This window comes from Eleutherodactylus coqui, chromosome 6, assembly GCF_035609145.1.
Source record: "Eleutherodactylus coqui strain aEleCoq1 chromosome 6, aEleCoq1.hap1, whole genome shotgun sequence".
In the NCBI taxonomy this organism is placed as follows: domain Eukaryota; kingdom Metazoa; phylum Chordata; class Amphibia; order Anura; family Eleutherodactylidae; genus Eleutherodactylus; species Eleutherodactylus coqui.
Window position 1 is genome coordinate 77,062,820 of NC_089842.1, and position 22,103 is coordinate 77,084,922.

The window sequence follows — 22,103 nt, forward strand, 5'->3', positions numbered from 1 at the left end:
GCTCGCTCGCAGAGCGTTCCGCCATTCGCATTCTCTGTACCCGTGAATGAGGACGATTGCTATTTAAACCAAACGATATTTACATCTGCATAAAATTAGCGATGAATGAAAAGCGAATCAATTATCATTCGCCGATCGATCGCTGACTGCATTTACACTGAACGATTATCGTTAAGTTTTGCTCGTTTGACCGCTAATCTCTCCGTGTAAAGCAGCCTTCCCCATAATGAGTTGGGCGAGGCAGGGGAAGCCGCCAGCCAACACTTCTACCATCCCAGGACATTCCACTGCCTGCAGGGCTTAATAAGGGAAACCGTCAGCAAGGAGCACCAGCCTGCCGCCCACGGTCAGTGCACCGCTACGAGCCGACATGCTCTCAGTTTGGGCGGGACTGAGGAAGGACGTCTCCTTGGGGGGAGGGGAGGACATTGATAGTTTCGTTCCCCCTCCTCCTTCTTCTCAGTTTCTGTCCGGCTTTCACCTTCTCTCATTCACCTGGAAAGAGGTGGAGCCTCCCTTCATCACATGACCGATCCCGACCGGTGACACACCTGAGAAGAGGGCGGGGTTACATCCATCACGTGACTCCTTCCTGGGCTGAGGACACACCTGGAAACTCGTACCTGAGAGGCTGCACAGCCCTATCCGACCTCATACCTAATCCCTGGGACACGGACACCGCCACCATGAAGGAGCAGGAGATCAAGTACAACAACCGGCCGCAGGTAAGAGCTGAGTCCGGGGACTGAGCTGTAGGAGTCCCGGCACTGCCGGGAGTGGGGCTCTTCAGCGAGCCCTCTGCTGCCACCTGGCTGGGTGAAAGGTAACTGCACCTCCTAGCATAGTACGCCTGTCAGCCGGGGAATGCTGAGAGGTGTAGTTCCTCCCCAAGTCTCTAGCCAGAAGTGTGTGTGTATACTTGTGGAGCCCACTACTACTGCCAGCAGGTACATTGTAGTGTAATGCGTAAGTATACACACCCCAGCATATATATAGACTGCACTACAACTCCCAGCTGCCTTTCTTCTGCTGTAGAGACCTGGCGTAGTTGGTGGTAATATTACTAGTGAGAGTTATGGTAGCAGAGTGTTAGCTCTTCTGCACGCCTACAGTAGCTATATATATATATATATATATATATATATATTATATATCAGTCAGAGTCTGATTAAAAGCTGCGCAAAGGTGTAACGTGACTTTCCTACACTGTTTCACCTACAGAGAACTTAACCACTTAATGACTGCCAGTATATATATTTTTTTATGGCTGTCACTAATGGGCAGTAAACCTGCACATCTTTTTAAGGTGTCTGGTGGATTGGCTGAATGACAGCCAGGCTCCTGCTCTAACCACTAGATGTAGAGGAGACCTCAGACCCTGGCAGTTTAACCCCTTGCATGCCACAATCAATTGCAGCTGCAGTATGTCAGCAGATGACGGGGGAACTGGCTCTTTTTGTCACCCATCGGCATCCTGTAATATGATCCTTAGGTAGCAACGGGTTCCCATGACAGCCGGAGGTTGACAAAAGCCTCTGCACCCCTCAACCTATTAGACACCCTCTCTGGCTGATGTCATGGGCTTAGAATTCACTACATAATTAATGCAATGTACTTTCCCAGTGATCAAACCATTGTATTTTCAAGTCCTCTTGAGGTACTAAAAAATATAGCATCAAATTCAATACAATCTATTTATTCTGTTTATAAGACATTCAGTTTTGAAAAAAATATACGTTTTTGATACAAAAAACCTTTTTTAGGCCTCCTTCCCACGAACGGATTTACGCCGCGTAAATTCGCGGCGAAAATCCGCTGAGTTGCCCGCAGCTATTAGGTTCTATTGAACCTAATAGCTCAGGGCACACGGTGCGGAATTCCACCGCGGAATTTCGCACCGTGAAATCTTCCGTCCTCACCCGCAGCATGCTCTATTTGCCGCGGGTGTACGTGCTGACGGCTTCCATTGCAGTCAATGGAAGCCGTCCGTTCACGCTATCTCCCGCTGTAACACAGCGGAAGATAGCGTGAAAACGCTTCCCCGCCTACCGCCGCCGCGTCACGTGACACGGCGGCGGTGGGCGGGGAAGCGTTTTCACGCTATCTTCCGCTGGTAAGTATGGGGTCTCTGGGGGGCGCCATGATGAGCTTCACTGCGGAATATTCCGCAGCGGAGCCCGTCACGCTCGTGTGAAGCCGGCCTAAACGGATAAAATAACTTTTTTTTTTATCTTTAAGAAAGCAGCACTTAGCAGGTATTATTACGGCTTTCAAGGACTTAGGCAATGGAAATATTTCATTGTTCTTTATCTCACGTGGGGAACGCTGTAAAGACATTTTAAATTTTATTCCACAATTTGCTATTTTTCTTTGCCTTCCAAAAATGCAATAAAAGGCATCCAAAGGCCACACGTACTTCAGACTGGTACCAATAACAACTTTTCCTGCAAAAAACAAGACCTCTCATGGCTTCACTGTTTTTGTTTTTTTTCCCGCTAAAGTAGTAAAAAAGAAAACTATAGAAACTTGGTATTATATTGTTTTACCAAATAGTAAATGCTGTGAGGAGAGAATAAAAAAAAAAACAGATTTTCTGGGGGAAGGTTTTCCAACACCCCTCCCCCCAAAATGCAATAAAGTTGTACAAGATATTATATGTACCCTGGAGTGCCATAAAAAAACAAGCCCACATTCGGCTATGTCAACGAGTTATGGCTCTAGCAATGCAACAGTTAAAAAAATTGGTCCTTAAGGCACAGAATAGGCCTGTTACTAATGGGTTAAAAAATAACTTGTGGCTCTTTCATAGAAGCCACCTCCCCACGTGCGGATTTGCATTATGGAATCTGGAGCGGGCGTTCGCCTCCGGATTCCGCACCAAATGTCGCCAATAGCATGCTATGGCGAAACGCGATTTCCTGCCCAGAAATCTGTTGTGATTTCCTGCATCGCGGATAAGAAATCGCAGCATGCTGAGATTCTATGTGGACGGCTTCCATTGAAGTTGATAGAAGCCGTCTGCTTCGCGACCCTTCTACAATCATCATTGCGGGATCCGAGCCATCACCTAGCGACGATGCGGCATAATCTACTGCGCATGCATGCCTCCTGCACATCTGCATTACAGACCTGGACAGGTACACGGGGGTCACTGACCGGGTACGGGGTCGGATTCCACTGCTGGATCCCGCCTGCGGAATCTAACCTGGATGTATGCAGCCGGCCTTATTTTTAGTAAAAGCAGAGAATGGAAAATGTATGCTGGCCTAAGTTATTTGTTTTTGTTTGTAAACATCGTGGAATGCCTTCTAGATCTCTGCTTGTTGTCTCAGGGTGTAGATTTAGTGGTTGAACATCTGGTGCTTGTCAGATTTCCCACAGCTGATGGTTTGTTATGGAGTATAGACCATCCTCTTGTGCTGAACAGCCTGGATGCCTCACTGATACATTGTAACAAACTGTCAGGATCAGAGGGAGATCTTTACCACTGATGTGTTTAGCTCAAGGGTTGTTTAGACTGAATGTATCTTAACCAGGGCTCTCCAGGTTTATGTGGACCCTTGGGCAACAGACTTTACGTAGGTCCCTTTTCATTGTGTCCCACGGTAGTAAATATGTATAGGGTTTTCTTTTTTCATATATATTTAACTACTTTTGCACAATTAATGGCACATTTCATGGAAAGAAAATAGCTTTTACGTCACTTCATTTCCCAAACTCTTAACTTCTCCATCAGTGCAGCCAGAGTGGGATGTTTGCTATAAATGGCAATAGCAGAACTGAACTTGCAGCATGGATACGGTAGAGGAACAAGCCACTGCCAATGCCAGACTTATCCAAATGTTAGAGGTTGTGCATGTACAGAAGAAAATATATTCACTGTCATTGTAATAAAAACCATCAAACAGACGACAATTCGGCCTGTGTATGAAGATGTAAGAGGGTCTAGTCGGCAGAATGATGCATTTCAGTTTTTGCGTTATGGAAAGACAAGAATACATTTGAAAATGTATTCACTTTTACTTATACACAGAGACACTCTCTCTTAAAGGGTTTTTTTGGGCTTTTTTTCATTGATTACTTATCCCCTGTAGTGATGGATGGGTTCTGACACTCGGACCCCCCTGTCAGCTGATCATCCTGTCTGCTATTAGTGCAGCAGGCATCACATGCATTGTCAGAGGAAGCAGAGGGAGCATTTGCTTCACTTCCATTGAAATCAACGGGAGTGCCACGCTGCCTCGATAGTTCCTGCTCAAGACCATGGGGTCAGGATGTCCTGTCTGGGTTAACCTATCCAAACTTTTAATTATATTCTTATGATATTTTGAGAGTAGAAGAGTTAGATGGGAAGGCCTGGGAAAAAAAATGGTAAAAAAAAAAGTTTTCTTTCTTTTTTTTTTGAAAGCTATTTTTCTAATGTTATATAGATTAAATACCATGTCAGATATATTATTTATCATTGGGAAAGAGCATATTCTACACTTTTTTTTATTCTGGAAAAAAATGGCTTTTGGAAAAAACTGAAAAAAAAAAACCATCCCCTCTCCCAATTTTTCCGTGTCCATGATACGCTTGTGTGAAACTGACTTAAGCTTACATAAGTGCATTTTACACGTACACAACTTTACACACACATATATACTGCTGCTGTAGGCGGCATCAGCGTGTGAGCTACATGGAACTTCTTTCTTTTGTGGGCAGCTTGCCAGTTTCGTGAGACTCTTGTTGCGCTACGTGAATGGCGTCTTCTGCGTCTGAGAAACCGAGTGGAACAGGCTGCTAGGAGAGGCAGTCTAACGCACCCAGCGGACCGGTCTGCATCACCTACATTCAACGCTGGAGACATTTAGACCCACATTACTCATTGCTATTATGATCCAAAACAAAGGCAGTATACGCAGTAATGTACACATCGCGGCGCTACTCCTGGATTCAATGACAGAAACCTGCTGACAGGATCCCTTTATGTTCTTCCACTTCCTGCGGTCGTATCTTGTGCAGTAAAGCTGGTTGATGTGCTCTACGTAGGTGTATGTAGTCTGTTGCTTCCTGTTACCTACAATTTAAGGCTGGCGATCTGCTAGCTGTGCTTTTCTTCAATTAGATGATTGACAAGAAGTGCAGAACCCTCCTTTCCCCATGAACACTAGGCTGCCCCTCTGTTGGCTATCCATGCGATGAGTAATGTAATGTCAATCACTTTGCATCAATCCACATTCGCTGTACAAGCGGCTTCACCTTAAAAAGTAACCTTGACACTTAGAAGTGCCCCCTCCCGGCCGTTAGCATGCTGTGTCCATGGATGACTGGTGAACTACAAGTCCCAGTGTGTTATATTGGTGACTGCTATAGTGCTGGGACCTCATACGTCACAGAGGTTTATAGGGATCGTGTAACTTGACTCGTCCTGCTCGCACGTCACCTTGTCTTTTATGGTGGCTGTTACCTACAGGAAATTGGCGGCGGCCCCAGGAACTGCACAAGGTGTGAGGAGCATCTCTCCTGCAGGTTGTTGCATCTCTGAGGAAGATGTTCTGCATGGCGAGTCATGATTTGGGGTTGGGAGATTAGAGATTGGCGCTGTTAATGCAATCTCGTTTACATCTATCGTTCCCATTATCCCTGGCCCCAGGAGCTCACAATCTTGTCTCCTTGTCTTGCACAAACATTTGAGGTAGTATGTTAAAGGCCTTGTCTCACAAAAGCCCATACCTACAATGCAACACCGATACATCCTAAAGTGTGGGATAGCTGACAACGTACCTGCACATGTCCCCTACATTAACCTCAGTGGGACCACCGAGGGTGGCTGAGTTGGCTCTTTTCAGCAGTCCCACTAAAGTGAACAAAGCAGGGGTGTGCAGGTGTCCTCTGCTGTCGTACACTTCAGGACACTTCTGCATTACAGGTATCAGATCTTTAACCACTTTAGGAAAATCACTTGGTACTTGAGGGACAAAATAGGCTGTCGCAGTGTAATTGCAAGAGCAAAAACTCGTTGTCATAGCTGTATGAGGGCTTGTTCTTTGTGGGATGAGGTGCATATTTTAATGATGCCGCTCTGGGATACATATGTGTTGTATAACTATTACATTTTTGGAGCTGGAAGTGGGAGATGGAATTCCATGTTTTAAGACTTTGTTTTCATGCAGTTGACCATTTCGCTAAATTAACATTTTGTTATCTGGATCAGTAGGATTACTGCGCTACCAAGTTTATATAATCTTATTTTTTTTTTTTTTACTACTTTTTAAAGAAAACATAAGATCTAAGGCACTACTCGTCCGAGTAATGTGCCTTAGACGAGTATCTCCCTGCTCGTCCTTAAAGATTCAGGTGCCGCCGCAGGGCGGGGAGAGCAGGGAGGAACGGAGGGGAGATCTCTCTCCCCCTCCCTCTCTCCCCTGCTCCCCGCCGCGACTCACCTGTCAGCCGCAGCGGCCCCCGAATCTTTATGGACGAGCAGGGAGATACTCGGCTAAGGCACATTACTCGGACGAGTAGTGCCTTAGCGAGTATACTCGCTCATCCTTAATAAGATCTTGTTTTTGCAGGAAGAGTTTTCATTTTTATTGATATTAGCTTGAGGTATATGTGACTTCTGGATTGTTTTGGATTTTTTTCTGTGTGGTTTTGAGAGGTGGACAAAAGAAAAATGGCAATTTTGGCCTTTTAATATTTTAAAATTATTATTACAGGGTTCATTATGTGTGATAAAAAATACTTTTATTGTCTGGGTCGAGTTACATGGAGGTCTCGGTCAGGCTTCCAGCTGCCATTGAAACCCATTGGTACCTTGCAGTTGCACTGCAGGGTACTAGAAGGTGACAGAAAGAAACCCTTTCCCCTGTTAGCAACTGCAGCATGTAAGCAGATATTGATTGTGGCATGTAAGGGATGTAAGGGTTAAACTGCCAGGATCTGAGGTTTCTCTGTACCTGGCAGTTACAGCAGGAGCCTGGCTATCGGTATTCATCCAAGGCTGCTTCTTTAAAAAATATGTATATGTGGATTTAAAGCCCATTAATCTGGTAGGTAAAAATGTCATATTGTGGTCATGAAGGAGTTAAACATTTAGGTTTTAGCTGCTTACTCCTCTTTCTGGGAAAGTTGGGTGGTAAACCTTCTAGGGTTTGTAACTGCACCCAGCTCTCCTAGGCTCATGTATCACAAGTTGCCTGTTGTTCACTGCATAACTAGCCAGACTTGCTGTTCAGAGAAAGTTGGGTGACAGTCTCTGGGTATTGGCCTTAATATCAGTCACCGGTCAGCTGGACAGAACCGTTATCTGCCTGACAGAAGGACTGAGACTTGTGAAGGTATTTCTTTGGGTGAATCACTCCTTTCGGTGATGTGAGATCTTGTTACTCAGAACTTTGATGACTCGCGTACAAGTCTATTAGCGGGCTGGTCGTGGGGTCTCGGTCCTCAGAGTCTCAGTGAGTGATACCGTTCTGATGCGCCGCTTGCGGAGCACTAATGGGAGTCAGATGTTAGGAGACTTTGTAGGATTGGAATTTCCGTGCTGTCTGATTCATCCACATAGATAGCTTTTGGCCATTGTGAGTAATCTGGCCTTGGAGCATCATCAGGGCTTGGAGTGATGGCTGCCGTATGTATCACTGCTGTGTTTATCAGATACTACATAATGGCATAAATCTGCAGCATACTACACAGTCTCCAGTGGCCAGTTTTCCAGTAAGGCAGCTTTCGCATGATGCTTTTGGCTTTTCCCTTTGTCTTCATTTTCTATGTTTATATGCAGAAAACAGAATGTGGATAGAAACCGGGATGGGACAATAGGGGTTAACCTTGAAGCCTACAGTTACGACCAGACTTCTATCACTATATGGTTTTCTGCATAGAAAACAGAAACCTAAAACTGAGGTAGAATGGAAGTAAGAGCAAAAGCCATCATGTGAAAGGAGCCTAAGGTAGACGTTTTGTGCCCACTCACCACATTTATCTGACAGACCAGAAGAGGGTTTGTTGGCCTCAATCTGACTGGTTTAGCCCATCTATACTCCCTCCTTTCTGCTGTAATGGAATAGTTGAATTCATTAAGCTACTTGACCTATTTTATACATCATGTTAAAGGGGTATTCCCATCTTGAGAATCCTATTTCAATGTTTTCAAAATCGCAAAACAATGCACTCGCCCATAAGATGTTCATTTCCAAACTGCTCCGTTCTCCAGATTCCTGTCTTTTTGTTTATTGCTTGTTGCCGGGGAAACCGACCACCTCTTCTGCAGAGAGAAACAGCAGAGCATAGCCATAGTTGGTGGCCGGGCCAAAACTAATGCGCATGCGCTCCTGAGATCCTGGCCAACAGGTTTAGATAAAGGAAGTGATGGCCTCCTCTGACATATCTTCCTGAAGACGTGGTGGTCTGTTTCCCAGCAGTGACCAACCGGAGGGCAGAGGAATCCATATCTACAATATCTGGAGAACGGAGCATTTGGAAATGAGCATCTTATGGGTGAATGTTTTGGGATTTCAAAAAGAATTGAGATAGAATTCTCGAGTTGGGAATACCCCTTTTTGTGTTGGATCATTACCCGACACATACATCCAAAGTAATGATTTACTCTGCTGTTGCAAATGGGCTCATACTATCCAAAAAAGTGTGAAGTGAACCTTAGCACCCCCAATAAAGGAGTAACCCCCCCCTGTTCATAGTCACTTCATTTCCTTATTGCCTACTTCCTGCTTACGACAACTGCCGCATCCATGTCTGGCATCTGTCATTGTGGTAACTTTGCTTGCGCTGGGTGTATGAGACTCCTATAGGATGTTGCCCAGACCTACCAGGGCAGATGGACAGACCGTGTTTTGTTGTACTGTGGTTTGCATCAGGATGTAATATAGCGCCTTCTACAGGAAAGAAAATGGAACAAGGATGTTTACATCACTTCCGTATTTATTTTTGGCTCATGCTTTATTCTTAGGGCTGATAATGGGAACTGTGGCGAGCTGGATTACATAAGAGGCTGCTCAGGAATGTGGAGAATCCAGTTTCTGCCAATGTTCAGAAGCTGAAGCATCAATATAAAGATGACACAAACGTGGCGGACAGATCATAATGTTTATGAAACCATATGAAGATGGAACCGTAGGGTGTAATATGTGAAATGGATATCTTTGGTCTCTATTTTTTCTAAGGTTTCCATCCCTGTCCATCTTATTTGACCACATAAAAAGGCTCATCCTCTGTGCTTTTTAGCGCTTGTTCATACTGGAGTTTTTTTCAACAGCTGTAGTTTTACTAAAAACTGTTATCTTAATGTAAAGCATCCGTAAACTTTTTGTTTACATCCGTTTTTCAAGATTTAAAACCTATTTGTTGAATGTGGCTCGGTGGTTAGCACTGCTGCCTTACAGTGCTGAGGTCCTAGGTTCAAATCTCATCAAGGGCAACATCCGCTTTGAAAAACTGCATACAGTCATCACTCCTGGTCAGATTTGAACCTTAAACTCCAGCACTGAAAGGTAGTCGTGCTAACAACGCAGCCACCACACTACTCACCAGAGAGAAGAGCAAGAAGAATAAATGCAAAGAACATAAAAGCCTAAAGGCTCATTTACACGCAAGGACAATCTTTCAAACGACCATTTTGCATAAAGTACTAAAGGGCACTAATACCTATTAGCACTTTAGCAGCTTCATTTGCGTGTAAATGAGCCTCCAGCTGCTGTGTGCTAATCCCAGCATGTGGTCTGGACTGTGCATTGTCTTCACACAGGTTGCCGTGGGCTGTCAGCGGAATATATTGTAATCCGCTGCTCCCATTGAGAACACAGCGTGCGGTCCCTGCTATCTCTCCAGCTGAATAATGGATTTATGCTCCCCTAAAAATTATAATTCAGCCGAAGAGTGAAAGATGGAAGCGTTTACACGTGACGATTATTGCTCAAGAGCCATCATTTGACCGAATTTTGTGGAGTGATAATCGTTGCGTGTAAATGGGGCTTAATACATATGTCCCACTTAAGCCCCATAGTCAGATTTGAACCCACAACTCCAACGCTACAAGGTAGCAGCACTAAGTACTGAGCCAGTGTTCTTTGTTCTATAGAGGAGGAAGAGAACAAGAAACACAAACAGAGCATACAGAGTTAACCCTTTCCAATCTAATTTCCCTGCCACCAGCACACTCTACCGCTCGTGTATGTTTTGGGTAGAAAAGCGCATTGTGGATTCCTTGTTATGTATTCCTGTTGAGTAATTCCAATCATCTGTCATGACTTTATTAGCAATGTTTTTAAAAATTAACTAAGTTCTGAGCGTTGCCTACCCAGAAGATCATTCGTAATATATGTATATTGACATAACGTACAGCTATATAAGACTTCATTTCACTTCTAACTTCTAATGAAAACAAAGATCTAGTACCGTGTTAGCCAGTAGAGCAAAATGTGATTGTTCTCAGCAAGAGAAACCAAGTAATCTTGTAGATATGATACCTTTTAATGGCTAACAAAAATACATGATGTAATAATAGCGAGCTTCCGAACCAACGCAGGGTTCTTCTTCAGGCTTATGGATTGGATCTGAAGAGGCATGCATATTTATACACACTTATAACATACATACTTATGACAAGGCACAGATATGGATGTGATTGGTTCGCACTTAAAAGGAATTCTGCAAACCAGAAAACAAACTTTTTTTGTCTAGGCACTGATAGCGGAGTGAAAGTTTTATGGTCTCTAAATTACTGTTGGAGGGGGGGAAAAGGTCAACAGGCTCGAATTGTTATAAGAGATACACAAACATTTTTAGCTAAATACTGATAAGGGAGTGAAAGTTTATGGTCCCTGAATTACTGTTGATGGGGGTCTTATCTGTGCAATCAAGTCTCACACTTCCCATTCACGCATAAATCCTGGGGAATAGTTTAACCCAGTATTCAGTGTGTCAAAGGTTGTTATCAATTTTATATTCCCAAATTCTTCTGTGGTTTTGTGACTTGAAACCACCCTTCAATATCAAAACTCTCATATCTCCTATGTCATGTCCATGGTTAGAGAAGTGTTCGGCCACAGGTAATTCTCTTCTTCTGTGTTCAATCGTGTGGCGATGAGATCTCATCCTGGCTTTGAGTTTCTGTCCTGTTTCTCCAACATAAAGACCCCCAACAAGACATTTACTGCACATGATCAGGTACACAACATTGGACGAGGAACATGTGAATGTCCCTGGGATCTTATAGTCCTGCTGTGTGTTGGGGATCCGTATCCTGTCCGCAGTCAGTGCTCACTGCTCACATGTACTGACTGCGGACAGGATACGGATCCCCAACACACAGCAGGACTATAAGATCCCGGGGACATTCACATGTTCCTCGTCCAATGTTGTGTACCTGATCATGTGCAGTAAATGTCCTGCTGGGGGTCTTTATGTTGGAGAAACAGGACAGAAACTCAAAGCCAGGATGAGATCTCATCGCCACACGATTGAACACAGAAGAAGAGAATTACCTGTGGCCGAACACTTCTCTAACCATGGACATGACATAGGAGATATGAGAGTTTTGATATTGAAGGGTGGTTTCAAGTCACAAAACCACAGAAGAATTTGGGAATATAAATTGATAACAACCTTTGACACGCTGAATACTGGGTTAAACTATTCCCCAGGATTTATGCGTGAATGGGAAGTGTGAGACTTGATTGCACAGATAAGACCCCCATCAACAGTAATTCAGGGACCATAAACTTTCACTCCCTTATCAGTATTTAGCTAAAAATGTTTGTGTATCTCTTATAACAATTCGAGCCTGTTGACCTTTTCCCCCCCCTCCAACAGTAATTTAGGGACCATAAAACTTTCACTCCGCTATCAGTGCCTAGACAAAAAAAGTTTGTTTTCTGGTTTGCAGAATTCCTTTTAAGTGCGAACCAATCACATCCATATCTGTGCCTTGTCATAAGTATGTATGTTATAAGTGTGTATAAATATGCATGCCTCTTCAGATCCAATCCATTTAAGCCGGAAGAAGTACCCTGCGTTGGTACGAAAGCTCGCTATTATTACATCATGTATTTTTGTTAGCCATTAAAAGGTATCATATCTACAAGATTACGTCGTTTCTCTTGCTGAGAACAATCACTTCTAACTTCTGTAATGATAGATCTCCCTGTGATACCGTGCTATACAGACACATCCTATAACTGCATACAATGTATATAGCACATTTCTAACAGTATGTAGGATAGACTCCGACATCAGAGAGCTGTCCTGCATGCTGTTAGAAACGTGTCGGACCTCGCCCGACATCAGAGCTGTGTAGGGAAATCTAGTTGGATCATGTCCTACATTGGATTGAAAAGGCTTAAAGGGGTTGTCTCGCGGCAGCAAGTGGGGTTCAGCACTTCTGTATGGCCATATTAATGCACTTTGTAATGTACATCGTGCATTAAATATGAGCCATACAGAAGTTCTTCACTTACCTGCTCCGTTGCTGGCGTCCCCGTCTCCATGGATCCGTCTAATTCTGATGTCGTCTTGCTTTTTTAGACGCGCTTGCGCTGTGCGGTCTTCTCCCCTTCTGCTCAGTCCAGGCACGAGCGGCGTTCTGGCTCCGCCCCTTCTACGCATCACCACGTAGCTCCGCCCCATTATGTGTGCCGATTCCAGCCAATCAGGAGGCTGGAATCGGCAATGGACCGCACAGAGCCCACGGTGCACCATGGGAAAGGACCCGCGGTGCATCGTGGGTGAAGATCCCGGCGGCCATCTTGGTGAAGGAAGAAGGAAGACGTCGCAGAGCGGGGATTCGGGTAAGTAATATTTTTTTTTTTTTTTTTTTTAACACATCCCTTGTGGTTGTCCTGCGCCGAACGGGGGGCCTAAGGGAAAAAAAACCGTTTCGGCGCGAGACAACCCCTTTAATCTAGGTTCAAATTGAACTTTTGTGGAGAAGGAAGAAGAAAACAAACATGGTGGCTCAGTTGTTAGCATTGCCTTCTTGGTTCAAATCTGACCAGGGGTGATATCTGTATGCAGTTTTTCAATGCTTGTGTTGCCCTTGTTGAAACTTGAACTTTGAACCTAGGATCATTGCTAGGCAACAGTACTAATAATGAATTGCACTCATTAAAGGGGTTTTGTCATTAAAAAAAATTCTATACTCTCCTATTTCTTCCCTGTCAAAATCCTTACCACATCTTCTCATGACTGAGCTTCTCCAGTGTCCAGGGTCACCTCACCGCACGCTTGCAGTCTTGTTATGAAGCTGGCATTCCTCGCATTTGTTCCGGCCGGGTAGTGAAAGTCACGTCCCTGTGCTGTAGCGTTCACTGCCTAGGAAGGAATTCTAATCTATTTCAGAGATGGCTCGCATGAGCAATCTCTGGAGAAGATAGGCACTCCCCCTGCTGGCCTGTGAGCTGTGACGTAATGTACTTTGGCTGCCAGGAAGAAGGCTGCCAACCAATGTATGTAACCTCGCAGGAAGAAGAAGAATCAGGCAGCTCAAGGTGAAGTCCGGACCACATGCTGGGATTTTCAAACAGCTGCTGGAGACTCATTTGTCAGCAAATAAAGCTGATAAAGTGCTAATGGGCAAAATGATGGCTAAACCTGTAAATTTTTCCATTGTTTGAAAGACTGTCATTGCGTGTAAATGAGCCTTTAGGCTGGGTTTACACGGTGCTGATTTCAAGCGGCATATTCGCAGCGGACATCCTGCTGCTCTATAGCCGCGGTATGTCTGCCTTGAGACAAGATTTTAAAAATCTCATCCACTTAGCTGCTACTGTAAATGCACCATAATTTCTGTGTGGAGGGTCCATGTGAACCCAGCCTTAGGATTACTTGTTAAGAGAAGCCGCAGGGGTATTGTGCTCTTCACAATCTGCCTTCTCTTGTAGCAAGATTGATATGTCTCGGACGCAACAACGTTGTGCGCTGTGCAGGAGTACTGTGGGTCTCCATATTATAACCATGCCACGAGCGTTATAAGAGGAGCTGCTAGTATCGGTCATACATGGAAGGTTCTCAGCACTGAAGATGTGATATAAAGTAGTGATTATGGGGGCAGGAAGGTTTCTACACGTCCTGTCGCTCATCCAATTGAAGATCATTACAGTCATTCTTTAGCCTGCCAGAAATGACTGATAATGTAGAGCAATAGATTGTACATTAGTCAGCCGACCTGCTGTAGGTTTAATCAGTCTTTTGCCCTCTTGCTGCATTCTCTGGTTAGTAAATCCAGAATTGAGAACTGGAATGTGACCGTGCTTTCTGGGACAGTGTGATCAGCGTCCCCCCCCCCCCCCCCCCCCAGGCTGCAGGAAAGGGAGGGTGATGAGCGGGTGCAGTCAGGGCAAGGAGCTGACTTTGGGTTCTGTTAATATATTGTCGGTGTTGAGGGCAGAGGATACAGCGCTTAGGTGTGTATGTGTGAGTTGGCACAGTTGGTGTAAAGTGACTCATATCTACACCGTGACTAAGGACTTCTGGGACCTGCATTTGGTCCAGTCTGTCCGTAGTTAATAGAATGCTCACAAAAAAGCAAAGATCCGGGTCATGTCCTTATCAGTCAAGACTGGAGCAGGAGGCAACTTCTGGACCCCAAAGCAGAATGTGTACCAGGACCCCTCACTATTACGCGTTCTACAAATGTTGCTGTCTTGAGGTGTTTCCCTTAGGTCCTCGCTGTCACCTATCCTTATTATGTTGCACAGATATACAAGTGTCCCTCTCACTGGAGGCTCGATAAAAAATCAGCTATAACAAACAAATTTTTTATAAAATTTGTTCAAAACCTACTTTATCCAGTGAGAATCAGGAGTGCCTCGTGGCATATACTGGCACTGCCCTGCATTTGCAGTTAAGCACACCTGAATCCTACGCTCCATACGGCGGAATGTTCTGGTAATCCAGTCCTACATCACCGAAGAAATCTCTTACATGACGATCCTTTTCAATTCTCGGATAGTTTTCTGTCTTAAACCAGACCCCATAAGAAAAATGGGGTCTAATTGGGTGACGGTGGTGGGCAAAGTCTCTTAAAGAGCATCTTTTTCAGGGATGGAATCAATCTCTGGCATGATGTTAGAGGTGTGGTGAGTCGCCCCATCCTGTTCAAAGTAGCTGGTGCTAACTTCCTTAACAAACTAACTTTAAAGACCCTATAGAGCGGTCTGGGGGATATCTGATAGAATATTGGAACAACATAGAAATATGGAGTTTCAGGGTTGTGAATATTAATGCGTACGGGTTCGTTTTTTGCAACGCACTTGTGGGCCGTATTGATAAATTCATGTAATTTTCTCTTTATTACAGATGTAGGATCACAGTTTAATCTTCAGTCATTTAGATTCCTCAAGGACTCTTTCATAATATTCATGATCCATAATTACCATCATGCCGCCCTTATCTGCCCCTTTAATAACAATATCATTAGGAGTTATTAATGACTCTAAGTCCCAGTTCTTATTTTGGCATATCCAAATCTATACTCAAGTTCAATATCCATGTCTGTTTATCATTTCATTACTAGCATTGTGATTTATCTATCACTAGCGTACCCGTCGCGCGTTGCTGCGAAGACAGACAGACATACATACATTCGTTTTTATATATCTAGATAACAACCAATCACAGCGCAGCTTTCAAGTTACCTCAGCGGTATAATATATAACAACCAATCACAGCACAGCAGCTTTCTTGTTACCTCAGCAGTATAATATATAGCAACCAATCACAGCACAGCTTTCATGTTACCTCAGCGGTATAATATATAGCAACCAATCACAGCACAGCTTTCATTTTACCTCAGCATTCTCAATATCCAGCAATTGTCTTGCGAAACATTCGGCGGATGCATCATTTTGTAGTTGAACACGCTTGCTCGTTTATGGCTTTTGTGCTTGAGATGGAAATCAAACGATCTTTGTCTGGGGGGCATAACTGTCGACTATGCTCGCACGCGCGCCATTTATCATAGGATAGTTGTACTATGCCAGTAATCTTCCCAGGAGTGTACTCGACAACTTCCCAAAGTTTCATGGTGATTAGATGAATGGTGTAGTAGCGCCAAAAGGACAGACAGACATTCCTTTTTATATATATATATATATATATATGTAATATATATATATATATATATATATATATATATATATATATATATAGATGACATCAGAAAGTGAGAGAATTAGATTCCGTACGTAAAATTTGGACGCTAATTATTTTGCGCTTAGAATTGAATAATCGAGTTGGGACCCATTAGCTTTTCCTATTTATGACATAATTAATGCTCGTGCCAAATTTCAAGTTTCTATGACATTGGGAAGCGAGAAAATTAGATTCCGTACGTAAAATTTGGACGCTAATTCTTTAGCGCTTAGAATTGAATAATCGAGTTGGGACCCATTAGCTTTTCCTATTTATGACAAAATTAATGCTCGTGCCAAATTTCACGTTTCTACGCTATCGGGAAGTGAGAGAATTAGTGGCAATGATGGAAATCGAACGATCTACGTGGGGGGGCATAACTGTCGGCGACGCGCGCGCCATTTATCATAGGATAGTTGTACTATACCTATAATCTTCCCAGTAGTGTACTCAACAACTTCCCAAAGTTTCATGGCGATTGGATGAATGGTGTAGTAGCGCGTAAAGGACACAGACACACAGACAGACACGCATACATTCAATTTTATATATATATATAATATATATATACATATATATACAATGAAGCAACTGATGAATTAGCCTCCTTTTTTTTTATCTATCCGTCTTATTGATGCATGTAACTCGATTCCAAATAATACATGTGATGTAATTTCCCAACATTGAATCCTGTTGAGTTCTTAGAAGTGTAATAAGTTGTGTTCTATCTCTAGAATAAAAATGAATAAGTTAGGGTGGACACCCACTGCCGTTTTTTGTTTTTCTCCTCTGCGCTGCGAGAGTAAGCGAAAAGTGTCGCAGCGCAGTACGAGGAAAAATGCTGGAATATCGCCAGTATTTTCAATGGGGCCAGCGGCAGCAGCGCTAGCTCCATTGAAAAGTTATATGGAATTCTGTGGCAGAAGTGCAGAATATCCCATTGAAAGCAGTGCTTTCTGGCAAGCCCCGCAGTATGATTATCGGGGAAGGGCTTGAAATATAAGCCCTTAACTGAAAATCATCAATATGTGGTAAAAAAAATTTAAAAAGTCTTTACTCTCCTCTCCGCCACTCAGACGCGTCCTCCGGCTGGCTACCCGGCACTGCTGTCCAGCACTTTCAGCAGGCGGGGATTTAAAAATCCCTGCCTCCTGAAAGGGCTGTGCTAATTGGCTGAGGGCTCAGCCAAAAAGCAGCTAGTGCTTAGCTATTGACTGAGCGCTCAGCCAATTACAGATAGTGCTATTCATGATTGAATAGCTAAACACTATCTTAGCTATTCATGAATGTCTATGGAAGGGCACAGGACTTTGAAAAGTCAGATTTTCACATGCCTCTGGGACTTCAGAGGGGACACAGCTGGATCCGGGGAGCTGATAAGTATAAAAGAAATACAGCAGGGTAGCTTAGTTTCTGGTGCTGTAGAGACGTGACAGGTTCCCTTTACTTCTGTTCTGCTTCGAACTATGGTATGTTTCCCACCATTCCTCAGGCTATATTAATAACTCATATCACTCAAACATTATATATGATGGCTGTATATAAGAGCTCATACTGCTACAGAGAATAAACACTTTCTAACTAACATTCCCATATCAAGTCTTAGATATGTTGGTGGGTGTGCCGCCTGTAAGGTATTGGATTCCAGCCATAGTGAGTGTCAGTTGCCGATGTAACCCAATCACGTGATCGCAGGTGGCCAATCATTTGATCATTATGTCATTGCCCAACTGACAGACTGCGATCATTTACAGCTTCCTTGACACATGCTTGCTGTTTATCATGTATATTGTATTTGCTTGAGAAAGGGGTAACGAATAACCCCGACACTCTCTGCACTGCAGACGGTATTATTTGTGCTTAAGAAATTATTTTAGGGCAACTTTTGGTCTAAGTGTGCTAATGAGTATTAATATTATTCCCTGGGGAGCTGTTCTCCTGTTTTCTTTGTAACCTATTAGTGTATGTAAAGAAGAACATCCTTCTATTATACCCAGAGGCAGACTTTCCTATCAGTCACTGTAAACTTAGTATTGCCTCTCCTTGATGAAAGTTTTAGACGGAACAACTATATAGTTCCAAACGAGCAAAAGTGAACGATTTAATCGTTTAGTCTAAATGCGAGCCAACGACCAGAACGTTTGGCTTTCTGCTCATTGTGCACTTTATGCCGGGATAAAAATCATTGTTGGGTCGTTCCCATATTTGGCTGAATAGTTGTCACGGCTGAGCGTTTGGTACAAGTGCTCTGAGCCTCGGTAAGGAGACGCGTCACTGATGCTGGTAGTCTTCTGACGTCAGGGCCCTCGCTCCTATTTATTAGTGTAATATAACATGGGCTGTCCAGATTTGTCTGTAAATGAACCATCTGATTTTAGTGCTGCGGAATGTGTTGGCATTGTGTAAATAAGGATTATTATATGTTCTGGCGGGTGATGTCATCCTCTGGTAATGCTGTGTGATCTACACTGGTTACACAATGTTCCATACATCACTGTTACATTAACCTCATTCTACAGAATTAACTAGGGTATGACATAATGACTGCTGATTACTCACCGGTGAGCAATGCTATCATCAGAGATGAGTGGCACTTGGGAGGAAGCCACTGAGTAGCGCTTAGCCTAATCTGCATTATATAGGGGATGATAGGAATGATGCATTGTGTGTAAATAAGAAGGAGATTTTGACTTGAGCTCCTGGAAAATGGGATGATGGGAGTGGTAGTATAAACAGAACATAACTTGAATAGTTGAGTTGATCCTATAGTAAAACATAATGAGCACACTATTAAGGTACTTGGTGGCAGAACATATGCCTGTAAGAGGGTGCACTGAAATGACATTCCTTGCTGCGTTACCATTGCACACTCGGGTGGCTGACAGCATCTTGGTGACAGCAGGCTCCACTGCAGGCTGCCGGAGGCCATGACGCCTGATCTGCATGGAAATGTTCAGGCTCATGGGGTCCTATACATTATAACCACCTTAACAATAACCTGACATGGTACAGTCGATCTTGGATTGAAAGAGTACAGTGTTTAACCCTTTCCAATCCACTGTCTGACGTCTACAGATATTATGATTTAAGGCTGTACAGCTCCGATGTTGGAAGACATCCTTCGGGGTTCTCTTACTGTATATTGCCAGCCTCTCTGCTGTCGGAGCCTATCCAACATGTCGCCTCATGCAGTACTGGCTTTAGCCAGCATATAGCGCCGTTGTATAACAGCAGAAAAAGAGTAAGCCCCCCCCCCTAGGAAAACCAGGATACAAATTGGATTGGAAAGGGTTAAGGGATGCTCAACAAAACTCCAGTTAATACTAAATGTATAAAAAATTTTGCGGTCTTGTGGGAAATTTACGTTTTCGACATTCTGAGCAAGAGGGGTTATTGTTGTGGTATGTTTTGGCAACTTCTTATGTTAATTATAGTTTATTGAAATTATCCTGCTATGATCTTCTCACTGACTTGTTAATCTGCTCTTCTCCCGCGGTGCACCATCAGGGTACAGGTTGAAGCTCTCACCTGATATAACCTTTTTCCTTTTTATGGAAATCTTTAAAATAAAATCTGATTGTAATTTTTTGCACCATAAATTGCCAGATTAAAATTAAAGTCTTGAGGCATGTAAGATCTGAGGCCTGTAAGATCTGAGGCCAGACTTGGTTCTTTTACAAGACTCATCTGGCAGCAGATAATTTGTAAAGAATGAGGAAGTTGTGAGCTGGACGGGTGCGACTCGGGGGCCCGGAATGGTAAAGCCAGTGTGTTTAATTTTGTTCTATAAAGATCAAATGAATTTCACAATCTTTAGTTGGACTCGCGGTTTCTAGAATATGCAGGGAGAAGTTCAGTTACATTTATGGTCCTAACGCAGAAACGAAAACGCCCGTCAGGGCTTGGGGACAAAAACACAAGCAGAAGGGACACATCTAAAACTTCTAGATGGTGATCTTAGTAATATCTTATCAACAGAAGTAGTCAGCTTAACCCACTAGGGACCACCCATACACCTTTTTACTAATGGCCCATAGCATGCTGGTTGAATGCTCCCTATAAGATTGTCGGGGAGCTCTGCTATGCTGGAACCCCAAATGGAACCATTCACTTACTTTGTGAACCGGGTACTATTTTTGGTGCATGTTTGACAGCTTTACCATTATTTCAGTTAACGTCAACTACACTGTAATATACTCCAAGTATAATGGAAACCAGTGGAGCCCTTGTCAAATCAACACCAAAGTGGGGTCTGTTTCACAACCCAAGTGAATAGTTTCGATTTCAAAATTGCGCTTTTTTTTTTTTTTTTTACTTAAAATCCATCATTAAGCTACTGAGAGATAAAGCCAAACTTGTTTATTTCTCAATAGATTACGGTAGACTACAGATGACTATGTAATCTGCCGCGAGCAGAGTAATGCAGCTGTTTGCACAGCTGAGCATGTGATTAGACACGCTGGGCTCTGTAGACAGCTCCTGGAGGCTCTTTTACATGCAAATAAAGATGGTAAAGTGTTGATGGCCATTAACACTATGTAAATTGATAAAACTTCAATTTTTCAGTCGTTCAAAAGAATCCTTGCATGTAAAAGGGCCTTAACAAAAGGGGCGACGTTTCAACTAACAAAGACTGCGGCTGTGCAGTCGAAACGTCGCCTGTTTTTTATGCCAATGAAAAATAAAGTGATATCCATGCGGATGTAAACTTTTATTATTGCACCTAATTGTGCTGTTCATACTTCTTGTTTGGAAGGCTGGAGTTCAATGCAAATAATAAAGGTCCTAGATCCGATCCCTCATTGTACTTGGAAACTGCTAAAAGTGGTAATAAGGGGCCATCCCATGACACATAGGGCGCTGAGAAAGTGTTTTGGTGTGGTTTAAGGTATCCAGCACAATATAAAGGGATTACTCTGCCTTCGGCTTCTCCCCCTAATTGCAGGAAGTAAGGATGGATGAAAGGGAACATGGGTCCTGCCTAGACGTGGATATTCTGTTTTGGGAATAAATCTGGGACACTTAGCAAGGCTAGCTAAAGCCCATTTACAAAAATCACCTTTCATAAAGACCCGAGAGAAAATATTCAACTTCATCCCAAACCGGTAAACTAAATAAGATTATTATAGCTCCCTATACAGGGATTCTGCCATGACCCCACAGGGAGGTTTTGGCATTCTTAAATGTCCTGTATTTGCGTCTGTCACAAGAACAAACCTACTAAATGCAGAGAGGGCAGTAAAAACTACAAATAATGGTTATGATGCTAAAGCATCGGGCCCAGATGGATACATGAGAATATTAATGAAATTGTGTAAAATTAACTGCTGAAACTTGATTAAACACACTTGTATAGCGCATGCTTATTGTGCAGCGCATCACTTGATGTTCCCATTGGGTCTTGCAGTGTATGTTCACCTATTATGTTTTTGGAGTGTGTGGGGAAACTGGAGTATACAGGGAGAACCTACAAACTCCATACAGATCTGGTCATTGGTGGAATTTGAACCCAGGATCCCAACAGTGTTAAATACTGAGCCGCCAGGCTGCGCCTCCTTTTAAGAATATTATAATATACAACGTAAACATTCTATCAATGCAAAAGTGGCACTCGCTATGGTAATTATCCATTCAGTCGCATTTGACCCTTGGTCACGCCATGGATCAATGTTCTCCACGCATTCCTGTCTTTTACGGCTTCTTTCAGTTCCGCGATTGACATGTTTGTGGTGGCCTTGATTGTATCTAGCCATCTTGTTCTTTGTCGTCCTGATCTTCTCTGTCCACTGCCTTTGCCTGTAATCAGTACTGTTTCCAGTCAGTTAGCGCGCATCACGTGGCCAAAAAAGAGAGCCGCTGTTTGATGATTTTTCCCTCTAGTGATCTTTTCGGTTTGATGCGATCTAACATTACCTTGTTCGTTGTCATGGTAGTCCAAAGTATCTGTAGCATTCTCCTCCAGCACCAGAGTT

The 22,103-nt window shown here is 43.4% G+C and overlaps 1 protein-coding gene across 2 annotated transcripts in view; it reads left to right on the plus strand.

Annotated features, from left to right (window-relative positions):
* The first annotated feature begins 465 nt into the window (after window positions 1–465).
* ST14 (ST14 transmembrane serine protease matriptase) overlaps window positions 466–22,103 on the plus strand; it is a 47,569-nt gene continuing 25,931 nt past the window's right edge. For both annotated transcript variants that reach the window (XM_066607006.1, XM_066607007.1), the window contains exon 1: window positions 466–725. In XM_066607006.1, coding sequence (XP_066463103.1) covers window positions 687–725 — 39 coding nt within the window. In that variant the 5' untranslated portion in view covers window positions 466–686. The remainder of the gene's footprint in view (window positions 726–22,103) is intronic.